Raw genomic sequence first — 23,856 nt, 5'->3', positions numbered from 1 at the left:
AGTGCACTGGGTCCCTGCCAACCAGGACCCTTGTGCTAGGGTTTCTTCCCTAAAAACGATTCCACAATTGGCCATTCAGGCCCCCTGTTAAGTCCCTAGTAAATAGTAAACTGGTGCTAACAAAAATGACGCCAACAAGGCACACTGCCTGTGTCCATGCCATCAAGCACTGCCTAAAGTATAGGCAAGCCACCGTTCTGGCAGGCCTTCCAACCCTACGATAGGTTGAAGTATACTATAGGTATCAACATATCTGATATGCCCCTTAAATATTTAAGGCCATTCAGAGAGATTTTAAATGCCAAGGAAGCCATAAAGAGTACATAGGCTAGAATCTCGTCAACTCTAGTTCCACAGCACAACAATGGCTTCCCTGAACCCAGGATTGTTTGGTACCAAGCTACTTATTTCAATAAACCCACACTGATATCATTGTGAGATTTATTGTAACATGTACTCAGAGGGCACCTTAGCTGTGCCCCCTGATGACCCTCTCACCTTCGTGTGGTCACAGACTGGCTGTAAGCAGCCTGCCACCACCAGACATGTTTCTGGACCCCCTGGTCGAGAAGCTCTGCTCTTTGGGACCAGAAACTATGCAAATCATGGGCAGAGGTGTCTCCCCACCTCCCCCAGGATGGGCACAGTGCTCGAGAGAGAGAGAAGCTTCAAAGGCCTGCTGCCTTTGTAATGCGACCCCCCAGCCTCTGCTGCTAGCAGCAAGAGGCAGCCCCCAGTTTACACCTCCACTTTGGGCAGGATAACCAGCAGAACTTGAGAATAGGAGGTGTACCCACCTCTGCCAACTCCACACCTTATTTGGGGGAGGCGAGTTGAAGCACATCTTTCAGTCCATGCCTTAAACATGGGGAGACGCCTAAAATCAGGTCTAGGTCTATGCCCCCTTTCCCAGGAGGGTGGCATAATTGAGGGTGCAGTCAACGCAGATGAGGTGCCCACATGCACTGCCTGCTAATATACTAACACGACCCTAAATTTAGTATTTAGGCCGCTACCCCAGACCTGGAAACTAGTTCCTGCTGTGCAGAACACTGAAGACGCCTACTGACTTGGCCCCAAAACCTATTGACCTGTCTGCAGCCCTTGAAAACCCTGCAAATAAACACCTGTCTAGCGGACTCCACAAACCCTGGGAGGATTGTCTGCCTCTGAAGAAGACTAGAACTCCAGAAGACAGAGGCTCTGTCCACAAAGGAGCCTAGACAAAGGGCTCCGGTGCCCACCAGATCCGAGAATCCTGCCCACTCTGCACCCTACGACTCTGGCCCGTGTCTAGGTGGACCACCGACCCAGAACAGGTTCTCCACGATCCAGAGCTCAAGCCCAGCATTGGCTGAAAACCTTCTGGACTCCACGGCGACGACTGCAGCTTGAATCTAGACGCTCTCCCCGACCACGACAGGCTCCTGTAAGAAGAACCAGACGTCTAAAGCCACCCCGCACCCAAAGCCCCTGGGCCTTGGTGAGCTGGCTCGACAGTGCCCCTACATCTCAACTTACCACTGTTGTCCTTCCTGCAACCTCCAGTGAGACGCCAGCAGCCTGATGGCCGCCGGGTAGGAGCTCTTCCCCAGAGCTCCTGGTTGGGGATTACCTTATCGGGTTTTATCCCTGCAATAACCAGCCATCCGACTACAAAGATCTCTCCTTTACTTCACTCAACATGCAATCCTTTGCAACGACGATTTTGACACCGCTTACCGCAAAAAAACGATCTCCCAGGATCCATCGACGTCCTCTGCAGGATTGGGCCCACGAGTCCGAGGCCGCTCGTTCTCTTGCAGAGGAGAGCCCCCGACGACTCCGCGGATCTTTACTAGTTGTAGCTGTTCCCCCATCTCTTATTGGTCAGTGTTGTGCAATAAATGTCTTACACACCTCTTTGTCAGGCCTAAGGCTGCTCGCCCACACTACCACTAATAGAGCGCTATGGGTTTACATTGAGATTGAGCCCTGTACACTTCTGAGGGAATCGCTGACCTCTGTGCCCCGTATAACCACCTAGTGGCATACCATATACAGAGCCAGCTTCCTACACTCATGTTACAACGTACTTATGTAAAGACGTTCACTTTCCTGTACTTTACATGTAAACAAAGGATGCATATTTGGTTTAGATCCAATCACTGGAACTTCAAATTGCACTTATAGCAGTACTGGAAGGGAGTACCCCTCGCTACCTACAACTTTTTTAGCTGTTTAACTATAAACAATGTGCGTGCAGAACTGGGAACTCGATACTTGAAATAAGAAGTGCACACGCCACGTTCAAGAAAATGAAGCGCTGCTGGTCAAGCCATCAAAACCAACCTCAGCACATAATATCTGGAGCTGCCTTTAATCACTAACACACATTTCGCAGAGCAATTAAAATCGGACAATAAGGACATGACAAAGCAAACACTATGAAGGCCGCCCTCAAACAAAGAAGGTTTATTGAAAAACTCTGCTAACTTAAACAAATAAGCCATGTCTGTTTGAATGGAGGGAACAGACTACAATTAAAAGAATTATTGTGGGCCTTGCAGCAAAGCACTCAACAAATAACATAAAAAGTAAATTTATATAACCCTAGAGATTACAAGGTTAATGAAAGTAAAGCCTGCTTCAATAAAAGTCGTTGCACCGTGCACATTTAAGGCAGAACGCTTAAAAAAATTACAGGGAGAGGCAAGACTTTATGATGTAGCAGATGATTTAACAAGTAGGTCTGTAACAAAACGGTTGTCAAAAAATCTAAATATGTCATGGTTGGCCCAAAGTGTTTGCCCATGGGTGGTATTTTCTAATCGGAGGATAACTGCATTAGAAAGGCTTAAGGAAACTAAAGAGATAATTGATACATACATTGAGCCTATGGAGACAAGATTAAGTAAGGTGGATTGAATCTTCCATTGTGAACAATGTGGAGGGAGGCACAAAGGGATCGGTCAACTCGGGTAGAGGAATCAGCCAAGAAGAATAGCAAGATTATGAGCAGTTCAGGTCTGAACTCAGCAACGTTACTGAGGGAGAAAAAAAATAAGGACAAAAATAGGGGAGGCAATGCCTAAACTGTGCAGTGCACGCGAATGAACGGGAATCAAGTGCTCAGACACCTGTGCAAAAGGCACATTTTTCTTCAATAAAGACAGAGGACCACAGTTTAACACTACAAGAGTAAGAGCGAGCAGTGTATCCCAGAATTGATACAAAAAGCACCTTTGTGGCAAAGGGTGAGGAAGAACTAAATAGGTCAGGTAGGTATTGCTGGAGGGATGCTGGTGCGACAGCCACCAGTGTAATGAAAATTGAACCCTCAAAAAACAATATGTAATCTCTCTGAACCAAGAGGAGCCAAAACACTTCCAGGAAACCGCCCCATCTAACCACCTATGGTGGTGCAACAATCTTAAAATAATGCTGTACTTGCTGCTACTGCAATGAACCAGGCTTTTACTGTGAGGGACAAGTGATTGATACCTACCAGCGTCCAGCAGCTTGATGATGGCAGTGGCCTTATCATGGTCAAGCATGATGTTATCAAACCAGTGGTTCTCGATCAGGTACATGAAGACGTTGAGGCGATTGCGGAGGCCACTGGCAGCCTCCTGCTTTCGTTTGCCCACCTCATCTGGGTGATACTTGGAACGAAACCTTTGCACCAGAAACGGAAAGTAGGGACACGTCACAACACAGGAATAGGTAGCAAAAGGACAAGACAGTCTTGTCAAGACACAAGAAACAATAAACACAGCAATAACCAAACTTATTTTTATGCAATTAGGTGATTTTTTTGTAGAGCCAAGCTGAGACCATTTGCTCCCACTCTCAGGTTGCTGGGCTCACATCACACTGTGTATAAAAGCAGCAAGCTACAGAAACCAGATACCTTAGACAAAAGTTTGCCTTCAGTAATGGACACATTAAGGGCCACCCACTCACATCCATGATCTTAAAAAGGCACATTAGTTTATGTTAGCCCTCAAAACTGCATGTCTTGAAAGACCCCCCGCCCCAAACTGGACCACTTTCCCCATCCAGGATAAAATAGCTTTTGCATGAGGTCCCAACACAAGTTAGACTCCCCTCTTGCCACGATACCCAGATGCTAAAGATCGAAGATGTGGCTTAAATGCGGAGTGCATCCTTTCCACTGAGCAAAAGATGGCTGCGGATCATTCAACACTTTTGTGAAAGTATCCACTTAAATATGAGGAGATGACCAAAGGCTAGATATGCATTGAAAATAATCAATCCCAGACTGGATGCAGACCTTAATATAGCTAGATAAGATGCATTGTTTCTGTCATCTAAGTATGCTAGAGTAACAGTCTGGAGTATAGAACACTATTTCCTGTGTGTGACCTCTTCTGGAGGAGACAATGCCAATTGAAAACAGCTCAGGGAGGAGAAAACAAAGGGTTCAGAAGCTACAAGAGACTCGGGCGGGATAACACAAAGAAATATGTCAGGGAAAATGTAGTGATCTACACAAGGTGATTCTAGAAAGGCGCTGTGAGAGTGAATATGAAAAGAGACAGCAATTGAAATGGGGAAATGTAGACAAGAAAGGCAAGAATAAAAGGAGAACAGTTGGTTTGTCTACGGTAGAGAAATGAAAAGAACAGCTGTACTCATGGCCGTTCACCACACCTTTTAACTGTGGGTTGTAGGGAGGACAGGGCTCAGAAACAAATCATGACATTTAAAAAAACAGAGGTATAGGGGAGAAACCAAACAAGGGGATCAGGAAATAAGGCTATGTGCTCTGTTATCACTCACAATGTTACTTCTATGGGGATCTGCAAAATCCTGCCTCAAACATAATGTCCCTTTACTGCAGAAGAAGCATTCTGTTCCCCAGGATGGCCACCTGCCATTGTGGAACAGATGCATTTAAACAAACTCTGCTATGCTTTGTGTTTGGTGATCTGGGAGAGCTACAACAGACAAAACAACATTCCCTGGGTCAGAGGCACATCTGGCTCAGTGTTACAAGAGTCGAGACACAGTGTTGGGACCTCATGCAGACACAAAGAACCTTGTTAAATTTTCCCTGTAGTCAAATCGGATGTGAAACTCATCTGTCCTGAGCCCACCCAGTAATCCCATTGGTCCATCAAAACAGCCCACACCAATCACACCAATGTATGCCAGATAAAAGCATTAAACACAACTTTAAAGTCATTGCAAGTAAACAAACAGTAAAATGAAAAAATCCTCTTACTCCATCTTTACCTTCGGTATTGTGCGGATTTAGAGGCGAGGTCAGACAAATAATAAGTTACATGTTTTTCATACTTATGGACCTCCGACTGGCTGGTTTCAAGCGCAACACGGTCTCTTCAGATATTTGGGGGTTAAAAAACGTTTTGCCGTCTCCGAGCTGCCTATCTAATTCCTCAACACTTATTTTGTCTAAACACTGCATTGTGCGCAGTGCATGCCCTATCTAGCTAAAAAAAAAATTGGAAATCAAAAAAAATTGGACACCAAAGATGGCACAACTGCTTCAGGATGCGGGCGGCAAAATCTGCTCCTGTTTTCTGGCTTTTGAGGGGAAAAAAGTGGTCATTAAACATCAACATCATCAAAGACAACATAAAACTAGGAGAGAAATCTGCAGGTGAAGAGGGGTTGATTTGGGAAAACAATGAGAAGGGGGTCAAAGAACAGAGGTGGGTGGATCACAAATGTTATAAAGGCCAGGTGGATTGCACAAATCTAGGGGGTTTGGATTGGTGTGCATATGCAAAATAATTCTACCCCTACAATAGTTTTGGTACAACATTTCAACCCCCTCCCAAGAGGTAATTAACATCTCAAGTTTCAACATGTTTTCTGTGCCTTCCATCAAAGAAGTTCCACCTTTGAACTGATCTCCTAGGTATGAAACACTGCAAAAACGTGCCACACCCATCAGGATGCTGCGATGTCACACGTGCAAATTGTACACGCCCACTCAAATCCTGGTTAGACAGTTTTTTTTTTACTCCTGTTTCCAAACTCCATTTTTACCAAATGACATGCTAAAGTTAGTAAAGGAGAGTTGCTTTCAGAGGAATAACTGGATAATACAGTCCTACTTGTCTTCAACATTTCCTCTTGCTGGAAACCCCAACACAGTAGTAGTACACAGTAGATTAATCATGGACCAAGACCCAGGCTCAAAGCAGAATTCCACAAAGATTGAGCTATTTGTTGCAGCTCCGTAAAGTAATGTTTCCCTCTTGCCCCCTAATATTTTATACCTTCCAGGAACATTAGATGTCCCACTCCAGCTGGAAAAATGCTCATCCTTTTGAGTTGTACATCAAGCGAAGATTACTTTTCTGCTGTTCTCTCTTACTTCATTCAGTGTTTCACTCAACTTCACCCATGCTCTTCCTTATCCAACTAATCCATTTTGTCCCTGGTCCTAATCTGCCTACTTCAATCATCCTGATATTTACCCTCTGTCCTTTACACATTTCATGCACTAATTGGGCATCTCTACAACCTCCAACTGTAACTTCTCTCCTAGTCACACTCATTTATTTCCCTATTTTACATCCCATCTCTTTACCCCACCCAGTTTTTTGACCCACTCATTCAACTTTTCCTTCCTTAGCTGTTCTTTTTCTCCTGGTTACATGGCACTACGTCCTCCATCGCAACCAGTTTACCTTTACCACTCAAATATTCCATGCCCTATCAAGACCCTTTATACTCAATCTTCCTTCCTCTCCGAGCCATACTCCTCCTCTCAAATTACATCATCATCTCCACCCTGAAACTTGTCCCACCCGTTTCTGACTTGAGTCACATCATGAAACCCCTGGGAAGAGTAAGACTCCTTGAGCTCTACAGATTAGCACCACTGCACATTTTGCAGGTAAAGAAAACACCGCCATGAGGTTACAAAAACTAAAAAGAAACACTGAACAAGCAACTGCCATGACACCCAGTGTGAAGCTGTGTAGCCCAAGAACTCACCAGGGTCAAGGGCCACAGTATAAGAGGAAGATGTGTGCCCAGGTCTGAAGCCTTCGTGTTTTCCAAACCATGCCAGTGCTAAAGAGAATTCAACAAAGAGGGCTGGACAAGAAGGGAGAATGCTTTGTGTCTAAACATAAATTCATAGCAAATCTGGGGTTTGCCTTTTTTATTCTTACTCTCACTGGCAGTGTGCTAGTTTAATATGAAATATTCCTGCAGTCCATCTTTGGAGAGACAAATGAGGAGCAACAATATTCACACTCCAGCAACTAGGTGACTCAAAACCAAAAAAGCAGTAAGGCAAACAAATGGTACGTTTAGACATCTTTTCACAACAACATTAACATGGCAATTATTGTAGTTCTTTTTAAGCACGGACATGGAACTACACACCCGCTGGCACATTTAGGGCTGTTGGCACTGGCTGTCTATACAGAACGAGTCCCGTTCCCAAGAGACAATATTGCTTGGAGAGATCCCTTATTTTTCAACTCCCAGACACTAATATGGAGATTTTAGCTACTTTTCTTTTCCAATTGGTCATTGATACATATACGCTAGAGATAGGAATTCAGGGTCTGCAAAGGGCATGCAGCCAGCACACTGTAGGAACGGGGATCGAAGATTAGCCCATACACACTGTAGAAAGCAGACGAAGGCTTAAGATGAAGATTGCTGGACACAAAGGGCAGCAGATTTGGATAAAGCTTTCGGCCAGATTTGCCAGAACACACTATGCCACACCAGTCTTCCTCCTGCCACTAACATTTGCTGAGGGCACCAGATACAAAGAGCAAAGAGCCTGTTTTACTATCCCACTTTCACTGCGACACATCCCTAAGAGAACTAAACCCAAAGCCATTAAGCAGTATTTTTTCACAATCATCTGCTAAATAAGGTTGACAACAACTTTCATCCTAGTTCAAGCGGATCAAAAGTTATTCAGCCCACGCAGCGTAATGTTGCATCAAACACTAAATGGCCACCTTTGGTTACCGATTACTACTGTCAGTCATTTCAAGAGGAGCCATTGATGCTACTATAGTGTTAACATCCCCAGTTGGACTGGGTTTGTGTGATTACGACGGGTAACTAAAACCTTAAATACTTATACTTATAAGGAGGCCTTTCGGTGTGGCATAATTTAACCAAGCCGGTCTCATAATTTGTTCCTACACCACAGAATACTTCTAGTGACCCTTCTGAACTCCATCACACAACAGCTGAGTTGAAGTTGTTTTCAGTACAGACATCCTTGTGAGAACTGCAACATAACTTTACTTCCTGCACACCCATTCCTGCTGTGGATTTTGAACCATTCTAATTACAGAGACTGCTAGGACGCAGGGTGTCTGTCTCTTAGAAACAGCACATGGAGAAAAAAAACAATTCTGATTACAGGCATGCAAACATTTTGTGTGACTGGGAGGATATATAAGGGAAAGTAGGGATAGAAGGAGATGTGGACAACAGCACAGAGATTCAGGTGGGTCTTACCATTCTTCATCCTTGTGTGCAAGGAAAAAATCCTGCATCTGTTGGCGGCGAAAGTCCAGCTTGTAGTCATTGTAGCGTTTGACGGCCTCAGTCTCATCCACAGAGTCATCCAGGGACAGAAGAAACTCCTTGAAGCTTTTCATGACCGGCGCAGGAGGCCCGATGTCCATTTCTGCAAGATTTCCCAATCTGGCATAACAAAAGGGAGAGGGATCAGTATGACTGAATAATGTGTTGCCTTTTGTCATGTTCGACGTATTAGACAGAGCTTGGTTTCTTTGTTTCAATAAGACATTCCATCTACTGTAAAAAAAAAAAATTTGATCAGTCCAAACTCCTTTGACAAGCTCTGCGACTATGCTAGAACCAACACCTGAATGTATGGGTGTAAACAGTTCCAAAGATGAAAACTCTGTGTTGATGCTGAATACATGGGGAGGGAAAATACAGTAGAACAAGTGAATAATTATGCAGTCAATTTACAAGAAGCAACCTTTACTCAAAGCTAAACTTATGAGGGGCAGAAGTGTCTACTACACTAGCAGACCATGGTTAACCTGTAACCAAATGAATAGTTTGAATAAATTGTGTGAGATCACTTAGGCCTGATAGGTGGAAAACAGAACATCAGTTCTATCCATGTCCCAGTTTTTATAATTATTACCTAGTTCAGTAAGTCCTCCTTCCAACTCTGGTTACACATTTTACTGGATACTATTCTCGCCTTGGCAAGTTTGCTCTATAGCACTCCATAAAGAAAAACAGAGGAGAAGAGAAATAAATAAATTCCACCCAGAAATTATGGTGTGAGAAGTGCTCCCTCTAACAGCACACAAACAGGAGTAGCACAATGAAAGACAAATTAAGAACGGTTGTTTTGAGCCAGCCTAATTATTCGGGTTATGAACATGGTGTGTCAAATTATTCCCAAGTCTGTGTAATGCCAAAGTAAGAATGGGACTTTGATAACGTCAAAGATCATTCACAGCTACATTAGACTTCTATGACTTTGGAAGTACACTACATCCCCTGCACTGAGGGTCATGAGGCTGCAATCTGAATAACAATGACATTCATTATCTGTCCACAAACAGGAACAGACCGCAGCAAGGCAACAGACTGATTCAACATAACAGGTTACACAAATCCTGGAGTATTTAAAAAGATCTACTTTATTAATCAATCAATCAATCATGCCATTTGTATAGCGCACTACTCACCCGGGAGGGTCTCAAGGCGCTTGGGGGGAGGGGTATGCTACTGCTCGAACAGCCAGGTCTTGAGTTGTTTCCTGAAGGCGAGATGGTCCTGGGTCAGCCGAAGGTGGATGGGGAGGGAGTTCCAAGTCTTGGCAGCCAGGTAAGAGAAGGATCTTCCTCCGGCGGTGGCTCTTCGGATGCGTGGTACGGCTGCGAGGGCGAGGCTGGTGGACCGTAGCTGGCGGGTGGGCGTGTAGAAGGTCAGGCGGTCGTTGAGGTACTTGGGGCCCAGGTCGTGGAGAGACTTGTGTGCGTGGGTGAGGAGCTGGAGCGTGATCCTCTTGTCGACGGGGAGCCAGTGCAGGTTCCTCAGGTGGCTGGAGATGTGGCTGAGTCGGGGGACAGCCAGGATGAGTCGGGCGGAGGCGTTCTGGATGCGCTGGAGTCTTTTCTGTAGCTTGGCTGTGGTTCCGGCGTAGAGGGCGTTTCCGTAGTCCAGTCGGCTGGTGACGAGTGCCTGGGTGACAGTCTTCCTGGTCTCGGTCGGGATCCAGCGGAAGATCTTGCGAAGCATACGCAGGGTGTTGAAGCACGATGAGGAGACGGCGTTGACTTGTCTGGTCATCGAGAGGGAGGGGTCCAGGATGAAGCCCAGGTTGCGTGCGTGGTCGGTTGGCTTGGGTTCGGTGCCCAGGGCTGGGGGCCACCAGGAGTCGTCCCAGGCGGAGGGCGAAGATCCCAGGATGAGGACTTCCGTCTTGTCCGAGTTCAGTTTCAGGCGGCTGTCCTTCATCTACTCGGCGACGTCTTTCATCCCTTCGTGTAGGCTGGTTCTGGCGGTGTCGGGGTCTCTGGTGAGGGAGAGGATCAGCTGGGTGTCGTCGGCGTAAGAGATGATGTTGAGGTTGTGCTGGCATGCGATGGCTGCGAGAGGTTTCATGTAGATGTTGAAGAGGGTGGGGCTGAGTGAAGATCCTTGCGGGACGCCGCAGATGACTTCGGTGGCCTCGAAGCGAAACGGGGGGAGGCGGACTCTTTGTGTTCTTCCGGCGAGGAACGAGATGATCCACTCCAGTGCCTTCTCTTGGATACCGATGTTGCTGAGGCGCTGGACTAGGGTGCGGTGGCAGACCGTGTCGAACGCAGCGGAGAGGTCCAGGAGGATGAGGGCCACTGTTTCCCCCTTGTCGAGCAGGGTCCGGATGTCGTCGGTGGCTGCGATGAGGGCGGTCTCGGTGCTGTGGTTGGCTCTGAAGCCGGACTGCGAGGGGTCGAGGGATCCGTTCGTCTCGAGGAAGGCGGTCAGCTGTCTGTTGACGATCTTCTCGATGACTTTAGCAGGAAAAGGGAGGAGCGAGATGGGGCGGAAGTTTTTGAGATCGGTGGGGTCCGCTGTAGGTTTCTTCAAGAGGGTGCTGATCTCGGCGTGCTTCCAGCTCTCCGGGAAGGTGGCGGTGTTGAAGGAGGCGTTTATGATGTTCCGGAGTTGGGGTGCGATGGTGGAGTCGGCCATGTTGAAGACGTGGTGTGGGCAGGGGTCGGTCGGTCGGTGATCCGGAGTGGATGGTGTTACACATCCTGGGCAAGCATGGGTCACGTTGGGACTCATGGTAGCGAAGCGGAACATAGCACAGAAATGGGGAGCAGCGGAACTGCCTTCGCTGACAACCTGGTGTAGAGATATGGACCTCACCATGATAACGGAAAGGACGGTATACATAAATCGAAAATGCCCCCAGAAATGGACCAAAATATGGGCGGCATGGAATACATACCGGGGAGACATTTGTGGACCGATACCTGATTCGGCTGAGGATAGTTCAGATGAAGAGTTGGGGGATGGGTGAGGGACAGGTGTTGGGTGAACCACCGAAGGGTCTCATTGACAGTAGCCAGGTGTTTGGTGGTTTGCACAGTGATAAGTATCAAAGGTTCTGGGAACTAATTGCAACATGTAAACATTTGCTTTTTTGTTCTTCATGCCGATGTTTTGTACGAAAACAATAAAAACAGATTTAAAAAAAGATCTCCTTTAAAGATTAAAAAACTAGAAGGAAGGAAAAAAACTGAAAAAAAGAAGGGGGCAGATTTAAACCATTATCTGCGGAAAGTGCTTTTTGTTTTTGCCAGTTTGTCTGCATCTTCTAGTAATTCAATAGAAAGCAAGTTACTAGGCCTCGTTTTGTGCTCGTCAACCGAGTCGGGGGTCATGACCACAGCCTGACTTGGATGAGTTCTCATTTCTCCCATTAGGTAGGATGCAAGTTCAACTGCCAAACAGCAACTGAGGTAATTCTACAGAATCTCTTGGATGATGTAATGCTAGTTGGGTGCCTCAGACCCAAATGTTACCAAATAACTAAAAAAGTAAATGCAAGCCAAGGCAGTATCTCAGCTGCAAGACCTAGGATTCTCAGATGGTGGCCATAAAAGATTTGCTGGTAGGAAGATTAGCCCCGCACAAGGACACACACTTGCTACAAGCAGTTTGTAGATAAATGTTACAGAGTAGTGAGACAGCTAATGAATCCTTGGGAGAAGGAATGGTTAGCTAAACTTCAAGTCTGCAGGTGAGATCAGTCATTTTGAAGTGGACACTTGCCCAGTCATTCGCCAATTTGTTTTTTTTCACAAGTGCGGCTCTTCCTGCGGGTGGTTCGAGAATTATGTTATAACAGGGCATTTAAAGGTAAATTATTTTATGTATCTAGACGGGGACCCCTCAATATTGATTATGGTGAAAGTTAAAATTAATTATGGACTAAGTAACATTCGTTTTTACAATATCTCATAAATACATATTGTAGGTCCCAACCCCTGCAGCTTTACCCAAACCCTTTATGCGGGGTCCGCTCACCGACCGAAAGTTTACGATTAGGTTTGAAACTAGAGGTGAACTGGGATTAGACGGGTATCCTGGGATCAATGTTGCCAAGAGGACCCAAAATACTGGCAACCACAAATTATTGCCCCGTCAAGTGTGAAGGCAACTGCAGACCATTGAATATTTAACATTCCATACTAAATAATGAACCCTAAACAGAAAATACATATATGGGCAACTCAGACTTTGTGCACTGACATTACAGCTCTGCGAGTGGAAGTGCCCTTTGAACACAAGTGATCAAGATAACATTTCAGCCCGTTTCACATATTTTCAACAGCAATTTTTCTCAAAAATTCTTTTCATTGAAAGTCATCTGTGCACTACACTGCCCACCCTCCTTCCCAGTCATTGCACCAGAGAGGAGAGGTGAAAGATGTGGAGAAATTAAGGATAATAAACTACAACTTTTTTGAAGGATCAGCTACAGACAGCATGGTTAATGCTTTTGTTTCTCATCAAACACAAATCTGAAATCTCTAATCTTTTCATAAGTCACCCCCCTTTTGGGCTGGAATTTAATGCAACTTTGACAAAATGCATTGGGTTCCTGCTAACCAGGTCCTCCAGGGCCAAAGTTTTCCCCATAACAAGTTCACTGATCAATTGATCCCCAATTGAACAGCCCTGTACCACCTCTGCAAGTCCCTAGTAAGTGGAACGTCTGGTAACTAGGGCATAGGTACTAAAGAGGGTCCCCAAAGAGCTGCAGCATATATTGTGCCACTCTAAAGGACCTGCCACCAACTCCTTCAGACTGCCACTGCAGGATGTGTTGACAAGGTGCTCTTAAAAATTAAAAGATGACAAGGCACAGACCCTGTTTGCCATCTCCCCTAACACTGCACGTAATATTTGTAAGCAGGATCAAGAGTCCTACGGCAGGGTGCCTTATATTACATGTGAGGACCTATCTGCATGTGCTGATATGCCCCTGTGCTGGCCAGTTCAATTACTGACGGTAAAAGTGAACAGTGAAGCTATCTTAAGGTATGTACTGGGCATGAATATACCTCTTTTAACACATGCTTTTTCCCCCACAGGGTATTACAACAGCATGCCATTACAACGCCTCATGGGGGGAGGAGGGAAGGGAATAGTATAATTAATTATTCCAACTCCAGTATGTGCAACAGTAGGGAAGGTGATTAAATCCAACACCTTCTGCCCCTCTGCAAGTCATTACAACTTGCAGAGTAATGGTATTGTAATTCCCTGCGGGGAAAAGTATTTGTGGTAAACAATGTTTACCACTAGTCCATTGGCTAATACCATACGCTCCCTGCAATGCCACTAAACAATGTTTACCACTGGGCACTGGTCAGAACGAGTTTCCTAGCTACAGAATTGCTTCAGTGAAACTTTGTGTTTGGTATCAAACACCTTGTATTAATAAACCCGCTCAGATTTAAGTGTTGGATTAATACATGCACCCAGAAGGTACTTTAGAGGTACTCCCTGAAAACCTACCACTCTCTAGTGTCTTGACAGACGGTCTCTGACAAGCCTGCCACCACAGATGTATTTCTGATCCCCTGGAGGTGAAAGCCCATGATCTTGGGAGGTCGGAAACAAAGCCTGCTATGGCAGGAGGGCTACTCATCTGCATATCAAGGCAGGAGGCATCAAAGACCTCCGCCCCCTGCACTGGCTTCCCTCGGACAGGAGAAAAACCACCCTATGCACTGGGCCTATTTGGCATCAGCACAGGAGGGAAAATGATCTGGTCATTAGACATGCTCACCCTCGGGCTGGTACCACCCCCAAGGTGGGCTTCCTGAAGTGAATATTGCTAGGCAAATTCCACCATTTTGGTTTGTGGTGTAATTTGGTCCTCTGGGTCAGAGTTATGCCCACTTCCCACAGGGAATGGTCATATAGAGGGTGTAGTCACACTAAAAGCAGGTAGTCCATTGGCTAATACCAGACGCTCCCTGCAATGCCCTAAAATACATTATTTAGGTGGCACCCGAGGCCAATACTTTACATTTCGATTGGCACAAAAGAAGGATTTGACAAAGGAGACTGCTGACCTGCAAACAGAGGAGCAGGACTGCCTGTGCACCAACCTTGCCAGCCTGGCTGCTGCACCAGATACTCGTGGAGCAACCAACTTGTCCTGCCACTGTGCATACTCCAAGAATCCGCGAGGGGTACCAGTGCATCGCCAACCACACAACAAACTCCCTTGGAGTAGAGGAGCTACTCCCCTGCAGCCACAGGCACATAAGAAGCAAGGTCCTGTTTACTGTCCTGCCTGCCGCCTACGGGAACTACAGACGCTGCAGCCACCTAGGAGAAGGTCACAGTGCTCCACCAGGTCAGATTCATCCTCCCTCCAAGTGAGAGGATGCCAGGACCAACGAAAGCTACGTAGTACCAATACCTGGGGTACCAGACCCCTTTCAGCAACCAAGGCTAGTTTTGTCTAGTCCGGACACGAACGCAAAGGAAGACAGACCTGCACATCGAGGGACTTCAGAAATAGCAAGATCCACATTGATAGTGGCCCAGCTGTCATGTTTGTCCCTTTTCTGCAGGCCAAAGTAGTGAGCCATCGACTGCCACCACCAAACGCCTTAAAGTGCCTCTGCATCCACACTCCACAGCCAGAGTCCAAGGGAGGGGACTATGCAAACGAGGTCCCCAGACCCACAAAAGCTAAGCCAACCCTTAAGTTTACTCAGACTGGACTTCCATTCACTGCCTGCAGCCTCCCTCTACAGGCTCCCTCCAACCACGAGTGACTCCAGCACATGAGCCAGACGCCAAAAAGACACCAATGCAGCAGAGCCCTACAGCCTGCGAAGTGGATCAAAGGTGTCTGTGTGCCCGAGCCCCTCAAGGGTAGGGCCCACCATTGCCTTTCCCCAGACTGCCCCTCCCAACCCCCAGATTGCAGCCTCTTTCTAACAGGACTGCTCTTCACTGAAGTGAATGGGACCCCCAACACAGTAACACCTCTACACTCAGACGCTCCAGAACCTCTCGTTGTGACCTTGATGGTATGGCCATGGATCTTTCCCCAAACTCACTTAATTCCAGGAGAAGGGTCTCGTAAGTCACTGACAAGTGCACAAAAGCAATACCTGTTTTACCCCATAGGATAACATTACAGCTCGAGAAATTGCAGCGTAACGTATACAAATTCATAACTCAAAAAGTACTTACCTGATTCCAATGATCTTAGTATTTAAATCGATATAAAAGAGAAGGGTTATTTTTACAAATTGGTGTTGGATTTCTTTTGAGTGTGTTTCTCACATACTGCCTTTGTGTGTGCAATAAATGCTTAGTACTACCCTCTGATATACCTAAATGCTCAGTCAATCAATCAGTATTTGTAAAGCGCAACACTGTCACCCCTGGGCGCAGAGTCTTTGTCGAAGTATCTGGGCGCTGAGGGTGCTGTGTCTGTCGAAGAGCCACATCTTGAGTTGCTTTCTGAAGTGTGCTAGGGAGGGTGCTGCTCTGAGATGGAGGAACAGGTCGTTCCAGGTCTTGGGGGCGATACAGGAGAAGGAGCACCCCCTGCTGCAGCGGATGTAAGGGGCAAGTGAGGTGAAATGCAGTTGTCTTGCAGGCAGGTGGAAGTTCGGGCAGGTGGAAGTTCGGGCAATCGATGTAGGAAGGTTCTTGGTTGTGTAGGCGTCTCTTCTGAATGGGAAGCCAGTGGAGGGTCCAGAATGAGTCTGGCTGCAGAGTTCTGTATGGTCTGGAGTCTGAGTTTGTTGGAAAGGTGTAGAGAGCATTGCCGTAGTCGAGGCGGCTGGTGGTGAGGGCCTGTGTGACGGTCTTTCTGGTGTTGATTGGGATCCATCTGAAGATTCTGCAGAGCATGCGCAGGGTGTGGACACACGAAGAGGCGACTGCTTGTACTTGACATTTCATAGTTAGTTGGCTGTCGAGGATGATGCCATGGTTGCGTGCATGGTCTGTCGGTGTGGGGGTTGGTCCAAGATCTGCTGGCCCCAAGCTGTGGTCCCATGCGGAGGTGTCTTTTCCAAAGATCAGTATTTCTGTTTTGTTGCGTTTGAGACAATTGTCTCATCTATATGGCTCAGTCGGTAACTGCGTTGCAAAAGTTGGTTTGGCGTTGGTGGGGTCGTCGGTAAGACAGAGAGGATGAGTAGGGTGTCATCAGCGTAGGAGATTATGTTGAGTCCATGGGGTCTGAGAACATCTACGAGGGGGGGAGGAGGGGAGGGATTTAGATGTTAAATAGGGTGGGGCTGAGGGATGATTCTTAGGGGATGCCGCATATGATGTCCTTAGGAGCGAGATGAACAGAGGTATTTGGATGCTCGGTGTGTGTCCTGAGAAGAATGAGGAAATCCACTTGAGGGCATGTTGCTGTATGCCGATATTGTGGAGTTTGTCGATGAGGATGAGGTGAGAGACTTTGCTGAACGCTGCAGAGGCAGGAGGAGGATCAGGGCTGGAGTATCTCCCAGGTCAAGGTGGCATCTGTGGCAGCGATAAGCACAGTCTCAGTGCTGTGGTTGGCCTGGAATCCAGATTGTCAGGTGTTGAATAGGTGGTTTCATTCCAGGTAGTCCGTGAGTTGGTTGATGGCTTTCAAGTACTTTGGCTGGGTATGCGAGCAGGGAGATCAGACAGTAATTTCTGAGGTCGCTGTGGTCAGCAGAGCGCTTCTTTGGGAGGGGTCTGACCTCTGCTTGTTTCCATCTATCTGGGGAAGTTGCTGCGGAGATGGAGGAATAGAGAATGCTGGTGAGTTCTGGCAGACTGCTGGCTCAAAGGCTGAAGAATTGGTGGGGCTGGAGGGGTCACCGAGTGCTCCGGAGTGGGCAGATGACAAGATGTTCGTGGTGGTCTGGGTGTCAAGTGAGACCAAGTTGTTATCATTTGGCTGGTGTTTGTAGGTTGGTTGAGATTGTGGAGGCCTAGAGTGGTGGGGTCGAAGTTGTAGATGGAAGTAGTCTGAGAGGGTAGATGGTAGCAATCTTCTGTGGAAGTAGTTTGAGAGGGTATCGCAGAGTTATTGGGATGGGTGCACGGTGTTCTCTGTGGCTGCCCGGTTAGAGATTTTGAAGAGGTCCTGCGTGCTGTTCGCCGCGATGTTGATGCTGTTAGTGATGGCTATTCATTTGGCCTTCTAGTTGGGCAGGTGGTAGTCGCTGAGGGCTGCTTTGAGTGCGACTGTCAAAGGGTTCCTTGGTGATGCGCAAATCTCTTCTCAAGTCGGTAACAATTTCGCTTGGTGGTCCTGAGCTCGGAGGTATACTAGGCGACATGTTTTGTTGGTTTTTGCTGCCTTCAGCAGGGCGACTCGGTTGGTGCATTGGTCGATCCAGGCGGAGAACTTATGGACGGCCTAGACGAGATCTGTTGATCTTTCGGGTGGTGTACCATTCCCCAGCAATGGTGGGTGGCGCTGTGGTGCTTGGTGATGCTGTGTTGGGCATCGGAGTTGGTAAAGTAGAATGATGGTGTGGCCTGTTCCAGGTGAGCGCTGTGACGTGTGTGAATCGGATTCGGCCGCTGGAAAGACAGACGGCGTGGAGTGTGTTCGGCTTTGTGTGTGGGTTCGAAGACTAGGTGGGTGAGTCCCATGTTGTTGAAGTTCTCCAGGTGGGAGGTTGAGTTGGCCTGCTTGGGGTCGATGTGAAAATGGAGATCACGAGCAGGACGTAGTGGAGGGATTCAATGGCGAGGGGGGCGATGTGGGTTGGGATGGCGCTGCAGAAGGGTGGTCGGGGTCCCTGGGGTCTGCAAACAAGGTTGCCTCTTATTGTGGTTTTGGTGTCAATTTGTAGTTCCAGGAGGGGCGTTGGGTTGTCGTTTTAGGCGGTGCATCTGATGGCTTCCTTTTAGATTATGGATTACCCCCCACCGTGTTTGTGGATGCGGCCTCGGTGTATCATCTTGTAGCTGTTGGGAGTTGCGGAGGCAATGTAGGGATCCGCTGTGGGGTTGAGCTACGTCTCTGTGATTAAAGCCAGGACGAGGGTGGTGATGGTGTCCCAGATTTCCGTAGTGTGTTTGATGATGGATCGAGTGTTTAGCAGGATGCACTGGAGTGGGTCAGAGTTGATTGTGGTCTTCTGAGCAGTCGCCGCGCTGGGTCCAGTGTGGGTAGGAGGTCGTGTGTAGCAGGAGAAGTGGCAGTGGTAGGAGGTGAAGGGTCCTTTGGTAGACCGCAGAGAGGACGTGAAGCAGTAGGCGTTGCGGTGTCCGAGGTTCAGGGCCAGGAACTCCTGGGAGGTTTTGCCTTTGGTGTGCCAGTGGAGCAGCTGTGCAGCAGCCTTTATTTGTATTCCTGGGAGGGTCTAGGCTGGAGGACTGGGAGCAAGAAGGGCGGGAGCGGGAAAAGGCGGGAGTGGGGGGTGACTGCAGCGCGTCACCTGGCACAGTGGCTACAAATAAGGGCACAAAATAAATAAAATAAAACAAATAAGGCAAAATAAAGTCGATATAGGCACAATGGAGGGTGAGGTCCGGGGACGTCAAGCTGGTAGCATTCACACGGGACCGAACCAGCGTCTTCTGGCGAAGTGCAGACAAACAAGGCTGGTGGCAGGAGTGGCTGGAGAGCTGCGCACTGAACCTTGTCTAGGGATGCTCAATGGGGCCACGCAGTGGCCTCCATTTGTAGTTCTAGAAGGTGGGAGGGGCAAGCCGTGTGGTGGGGAGCGAGAAGGGTGGGAGCAGGAAACAGCAGTAGTGGGAGGGGGTGGTGACTTTAGCAAGTCACCCAGCGTAGCAGCAGAAACACAAAGGCACAAAACATAGAAGAGATCAAAGCAAATAAGGCAAAATAAGGCAGATATGGGCACAATGGAGGGCGAGGTTAGGGGATGTCTAGCTGGCAGCAGTCACCCGGAACCGAACAGGCATCTTCTGGCTTAGTGTGGACTGACAAAGCTGGCAGCAAGAGTGTCTAGAGAGGGGCACTAGACCAGGACACTACAACAAAAGAGCATTTGGGGTGTCATTTGTGCCTCTGTAATTCCTTTGGGGTTTGCCTGGAGTCTTTACACAGTGTACCTCTTTTTGGTCGACTATATAAAGAGCCAACTTCCTACAGGAAGCAAATTCCTTCTAGGGGCAATACATAGAACTTACTAAAGGGCTTGCCTGTCATTTCCACCAGATTACTGTACAGTAATCAAACAATGGCTAGGGAAATTTGAGCAGCCGCTAAATGGCCTATACAGGACTAAGAACATGGAAATATCTTTGTTTTATTCTGACTAAATATTTTTTAGTACCACTTTGAAAAAACATACTGATCCTTTGGAGGGAAAAAGAATGCATATTTTGACACAGGGTAACAACACTGATTTATACCCCAAAAGTACTTCACATTAATTAGCTGTCCAAACCTGCATCTTTGAGCAAGAACACAAAAGCTAGTACTCAGAGGAAAAGGGTTAAAGAAAATAGTGCAAAGCTGCTGCTACCAAACAAAGAAGCATTCTATTTCGGACACAATAGAAAGACAACGTTCCACAGAAAAGCGTATGGATGTAGAGTGTGAGGATCCTACCTCAAAGCTGATGGAAGCACTGCTATTGCCGAAGTTTTTCCTGGGTTCTGTATTTTTATGAAACCTTTTTGATGAATAGTTTTTGTTATGCATTTAGTGCATACATTGTAAAATAACGATTACAGTTGAAAGAGTTTAATATGTATAGAAATGTAATTGCTGACATTTTAGTTAGGCCACATTTTCTCGAAAACTCCATCTTATTTAATGGTCTGCTGTCTCACTCCTGTCTCTTTTCCTCCCATCTCGTTACTCTGCACATCTTCTCCCCCCACAGGCTCTGCCACAGCAAAGACATGTGATGTAGAGTTTTTTCTTTACATGCATGTAAGGTGGATGAATTTCTTCATGTTCCTAATGTTGCAGATTCTCAAGGATCTTCCGCTATAGTTCCGTTGCGGAGGTTAGGAATCTTTCACTCGTGTGTGGGCTATTGTTTAACAAGCATTGGCATTGCCAATAGGTCTCGCATTTGTGGGACCTTATAAGTATTTAGTTTTGCAGCACAATATCCTTGTTGCATAATCGGATATTGTGCTGCAAAACTAAATACTTATAAGGTCCCACAAGCGAGACCTATTGGCAATGCCAATGCTTGTTAACAATAGTGTTTGCCTTCCCACGTGGAAAGTCAAATCCCAGGAAGCTGAAAATGAAGCCATGTGTCGATGAACCACTGTAGTCTGGCAATGGTTGTTCGCTGTTTCTGCAGCTGCCCTCCCTCGATTGCTGAACTATCAGAGAGCCAGGCTGAAAGCTGAAAAGCAAGGAAGATCAAATGTAAGGTAAAGTCCTTAAATGCAATACACACCGTGCTGAGAAGTGTGCAGATACGGGGTACATGCAAGCTCGACAGGCTTCAACACTTGCATCATTTAATAGAAGCCGTTTCATTTCATGATCTCTCTCTAAACCTTGAACCCTGTGCTCGCCGAGGCAGCAGGCTCGCTTGTGTTGTGTTGGAAGGCGGGGTAGGCGGGGGTTGTTTGGAGAGAGCTGCTGCTTGCTAACAGATCACAGCGCTTAATGCCTAAACAGCGACGAGGATCAAGCAGTTTGACATGAAGCTGTTTGGGTGAAAATGAATCACTTATACGACTCATAACGGTCGTGTAGATGATTAGCCAAACAGCCTGCACGTCCTTACTCGAGGTACGAAGGTGGCTCTTGTTTGCTTTGGTTTCAGGTGGGAGAAACAGTACTACGAGACTTGTGTGTTGTAAGCCAACAAACAGTATCTCATTTTATGGCTTGTAAAAAAAAAAAAAAAATGCGTGCGCCGGGAAAGGAAGGCAGAAGGCAGAGAAGGGGAGGGGGGAGGAGAAATGCGACACGGCGGGCAGGGGGGCGGCGAAAATGACTAATTAGGGGAGGAGAAGCCGCAGAGCGCACGCTGGGCGAAGCCCTTTGATGTGCTCTGCGGCAAATGGAGGGAGGCTGATGCGCGTTCATGTTTGAACACGTGGTTCACATGAACTTCATGAAAACGCCAGCAAAAAGCTGGTGGTTTCATGATGTTTTCGCCGCTTGAATTCTCGCTCCGCTCGATGCGCATGCGCGCATCGATAGGTCGCGAGACCTAAAAATGTTCGATAATAGTATGTCAGCACTCAGTTCTTTCTTAAAAGTGGGATATGTTATGCACTTACGATGTGACAGGTTATACTTTGATTTGCCCAATACTGGTTATATTTGATAATGCCTTGATGAAACTGCAGTTGTCTCATTTGTTATGCTAGAATTGTGTATTAAAACGCTTGATTTTGGGGGGTGGGCCAGATTTTTTCACAGCTCACTGAGATCAGGGGTCGCACCAGATTGCCTCAAAGTTGGTCAAGTCACACCTCTGCTGAAAAAGCCAGGATTAGATACGGAGGATCTGAACAACTTCAGACCAGTCTCGAACCTACCTCTTCTGTCCAAAATCATGGAAAGATGTGTACTCCCCCAACTGACCCAACACCTGGACAACATTAACCTTCTAGATCCCCATCAATCAGGCTTCAGAAAAGGCAGCAGCACTGACACTGCAATCCTCAATGTCATAGACGACCTACACAAGTCACTGGATTCGGACCAATGCTGTCTACTCATCCTCCTGGTCCTATCGGCTGCATTCGACACAGTTGATCACAAGCTTCTCCTCAAGGTTCTTCGAGAAAGGGCTGGTATTGAAAAAAACAGTCCTCCTCTGGTTCTCCTCCTTCCTCCACAACCGGTCACAAAGAATAAAATCCGACCTCCACCCAGTTACCAGAGGTGTTCCACAAGGGTCAGTGCTCTCCCCTCAACTTTTCAACATTTACATCGAACCCCTCACCTCTCTACTCAGGAAATCCAACATCCCTTTCCACCTATATGCTGACGACACGCAGTTATATCTAGCAACCACTTCCATTGAGGACCTCCAGAGACTCATCGCCACGCTCAGAGAGGTACAACAGTGGCTCTCAAGTAACCATCTGAAACTCAAGAGAAAACGGAAATACTCCTCATCTCCAACAAAGATGAAATCCCCCAAATGCAGAATGGCTCAAAGCTATTGACGCCCTCAATAGCAACATCTCACTGGCGGTCTCGATAAAATCTCTAGGTATCACCCTTGACCCAAAACTGGACATGAAAAATCACATCTCTAGATCAGCTAAAAGCGTCTCTCAACTTAAGGCTATTATACAAAATAAAACCCTTCCTCCCTCCCAAGGACCTCCAACAAGCCACCCAAGCACTGGTGCTCGCCAGAATCGACTACGGGATTGCAGCCCTGACTGGCACTGCAAAATCCCACCTCGCCCCCTTGAAAACAACCTTCAATGCAGCAGCCAGATTGGTCACCGGAACTAAAAAATTCGAACACATCTCCCCTGCACTCAGGGAACTCAAATAACTCCCAATTGAGTTAGGAGCCAGCTTCAGAACCGCCTGCCTCACGCACAAAGCCCTCCACACAGGAAAACCAGAATACCTAGCCGCCAAACTCAAAAGAGCTGGCCAGTCCAGGAACCTCAAAAGCACCAATACCCTTCTACTCATCCCGCTAAAAACTCGCAAACAAAAAACGGTGACCAGATAGTTTGCTGGAAACGCTCCCAAAATCTGGAACTCCATTCCCCTCACATCAGAACAATCCCCTCGTTTCCAAAATTCAAAAGCCTGCTCAAACTCCTCTTCCTGGATCGTTCTTAAGCGAGCAGATAGGAGACAAGGAAGTACTTTAACTGGCACCCCCGCCAACTCTAATTAGGTGACCTTATTTAGAAAACCTCCCAGAGACTCGTACTGTTGCGTCAAGAAACCCTCAAGACTTTCGTCCCAAAGACTGGGGTTTACCGGGTTACATTACTAAGTCACCCTCGCTGAAACTAGACTTTTATCTTCCTGTGCATTACGTCAGCGGTACGGTGACAGTTGCTCTATGTCTCTGTAAAGGAACGTATAATGTATTAGTTGTCTCCATGCACAGGTACCTGCTACTACTTATATGGCCGCTTCGCAATGTTCCCCTTTATTCTCTGTACTACCCATTTGCACATAAGTTACTTGTTGTGAAGCGCTCAGATACCCTCGGGTCCAGCAAGTGCTATATAAAACTCCTAAAATAAATTTTTGGGAACTTATTTCAACTCTAGAGGAACAGAGGGTATTATCCATCCCTTCCCTAGGGTATCGACAGAAGGCTGAACTACATGCATTTCTAAACTAGGTTTCATTCCAACAGGATAACAGGCAGACTGCCAGAAGAGTGGCCCATATCCACCCAGAAGTTATGTAGTGTTCAAAGC

General features: G+C 47.0%; 1 protein-coding gene across 2 annotated transcripts in view; it reads right to left on the bottom strand.

Moving 5' to 3' along the window:
• The window catches only part of SRRT (serrate, RNA effector molecule), a 157,730-nt gene that overhangs the window by 89,503 nt on the left and 44,371 nt on the right, over nt 1-23,856 (bottom strand). For both annotated transcript variants that reach the window (XM_078669832.1, XM_078669833.1), the window contains exons 5-6: nt 8,479-8,667; nt 3,488-3,657 (exon numbers count right to left, since the gene is read on the bottom strand). In XM_078669832.1, coding sequence (XP_078525958.1) covers nt 3,488-3,657; nt 8,479-8,667 — 359 coding nt within the window. The remainder of the gene's footprint in view (nt 1-3,487; nt 3,658-8,478; nt 8,668-23,856) is intronic.

This window comes from Lissotriton helveticus, chromosome 12, assembly GCF_964261635.1.
Source record: "Lissotriton helveticus chromosome 12, aLisHel1.1, whole genome shotgun sequence".
Classification (NCBI taxonomy): Eukaryota; Metazoa; Chordata; class Amphibia; order Caudata; family Salamandridae; genus Lissotriton; species Lissotriton helveticus.
This window is presented reverse-complemented; position numbering and strand designations above follow the sequence as displayed.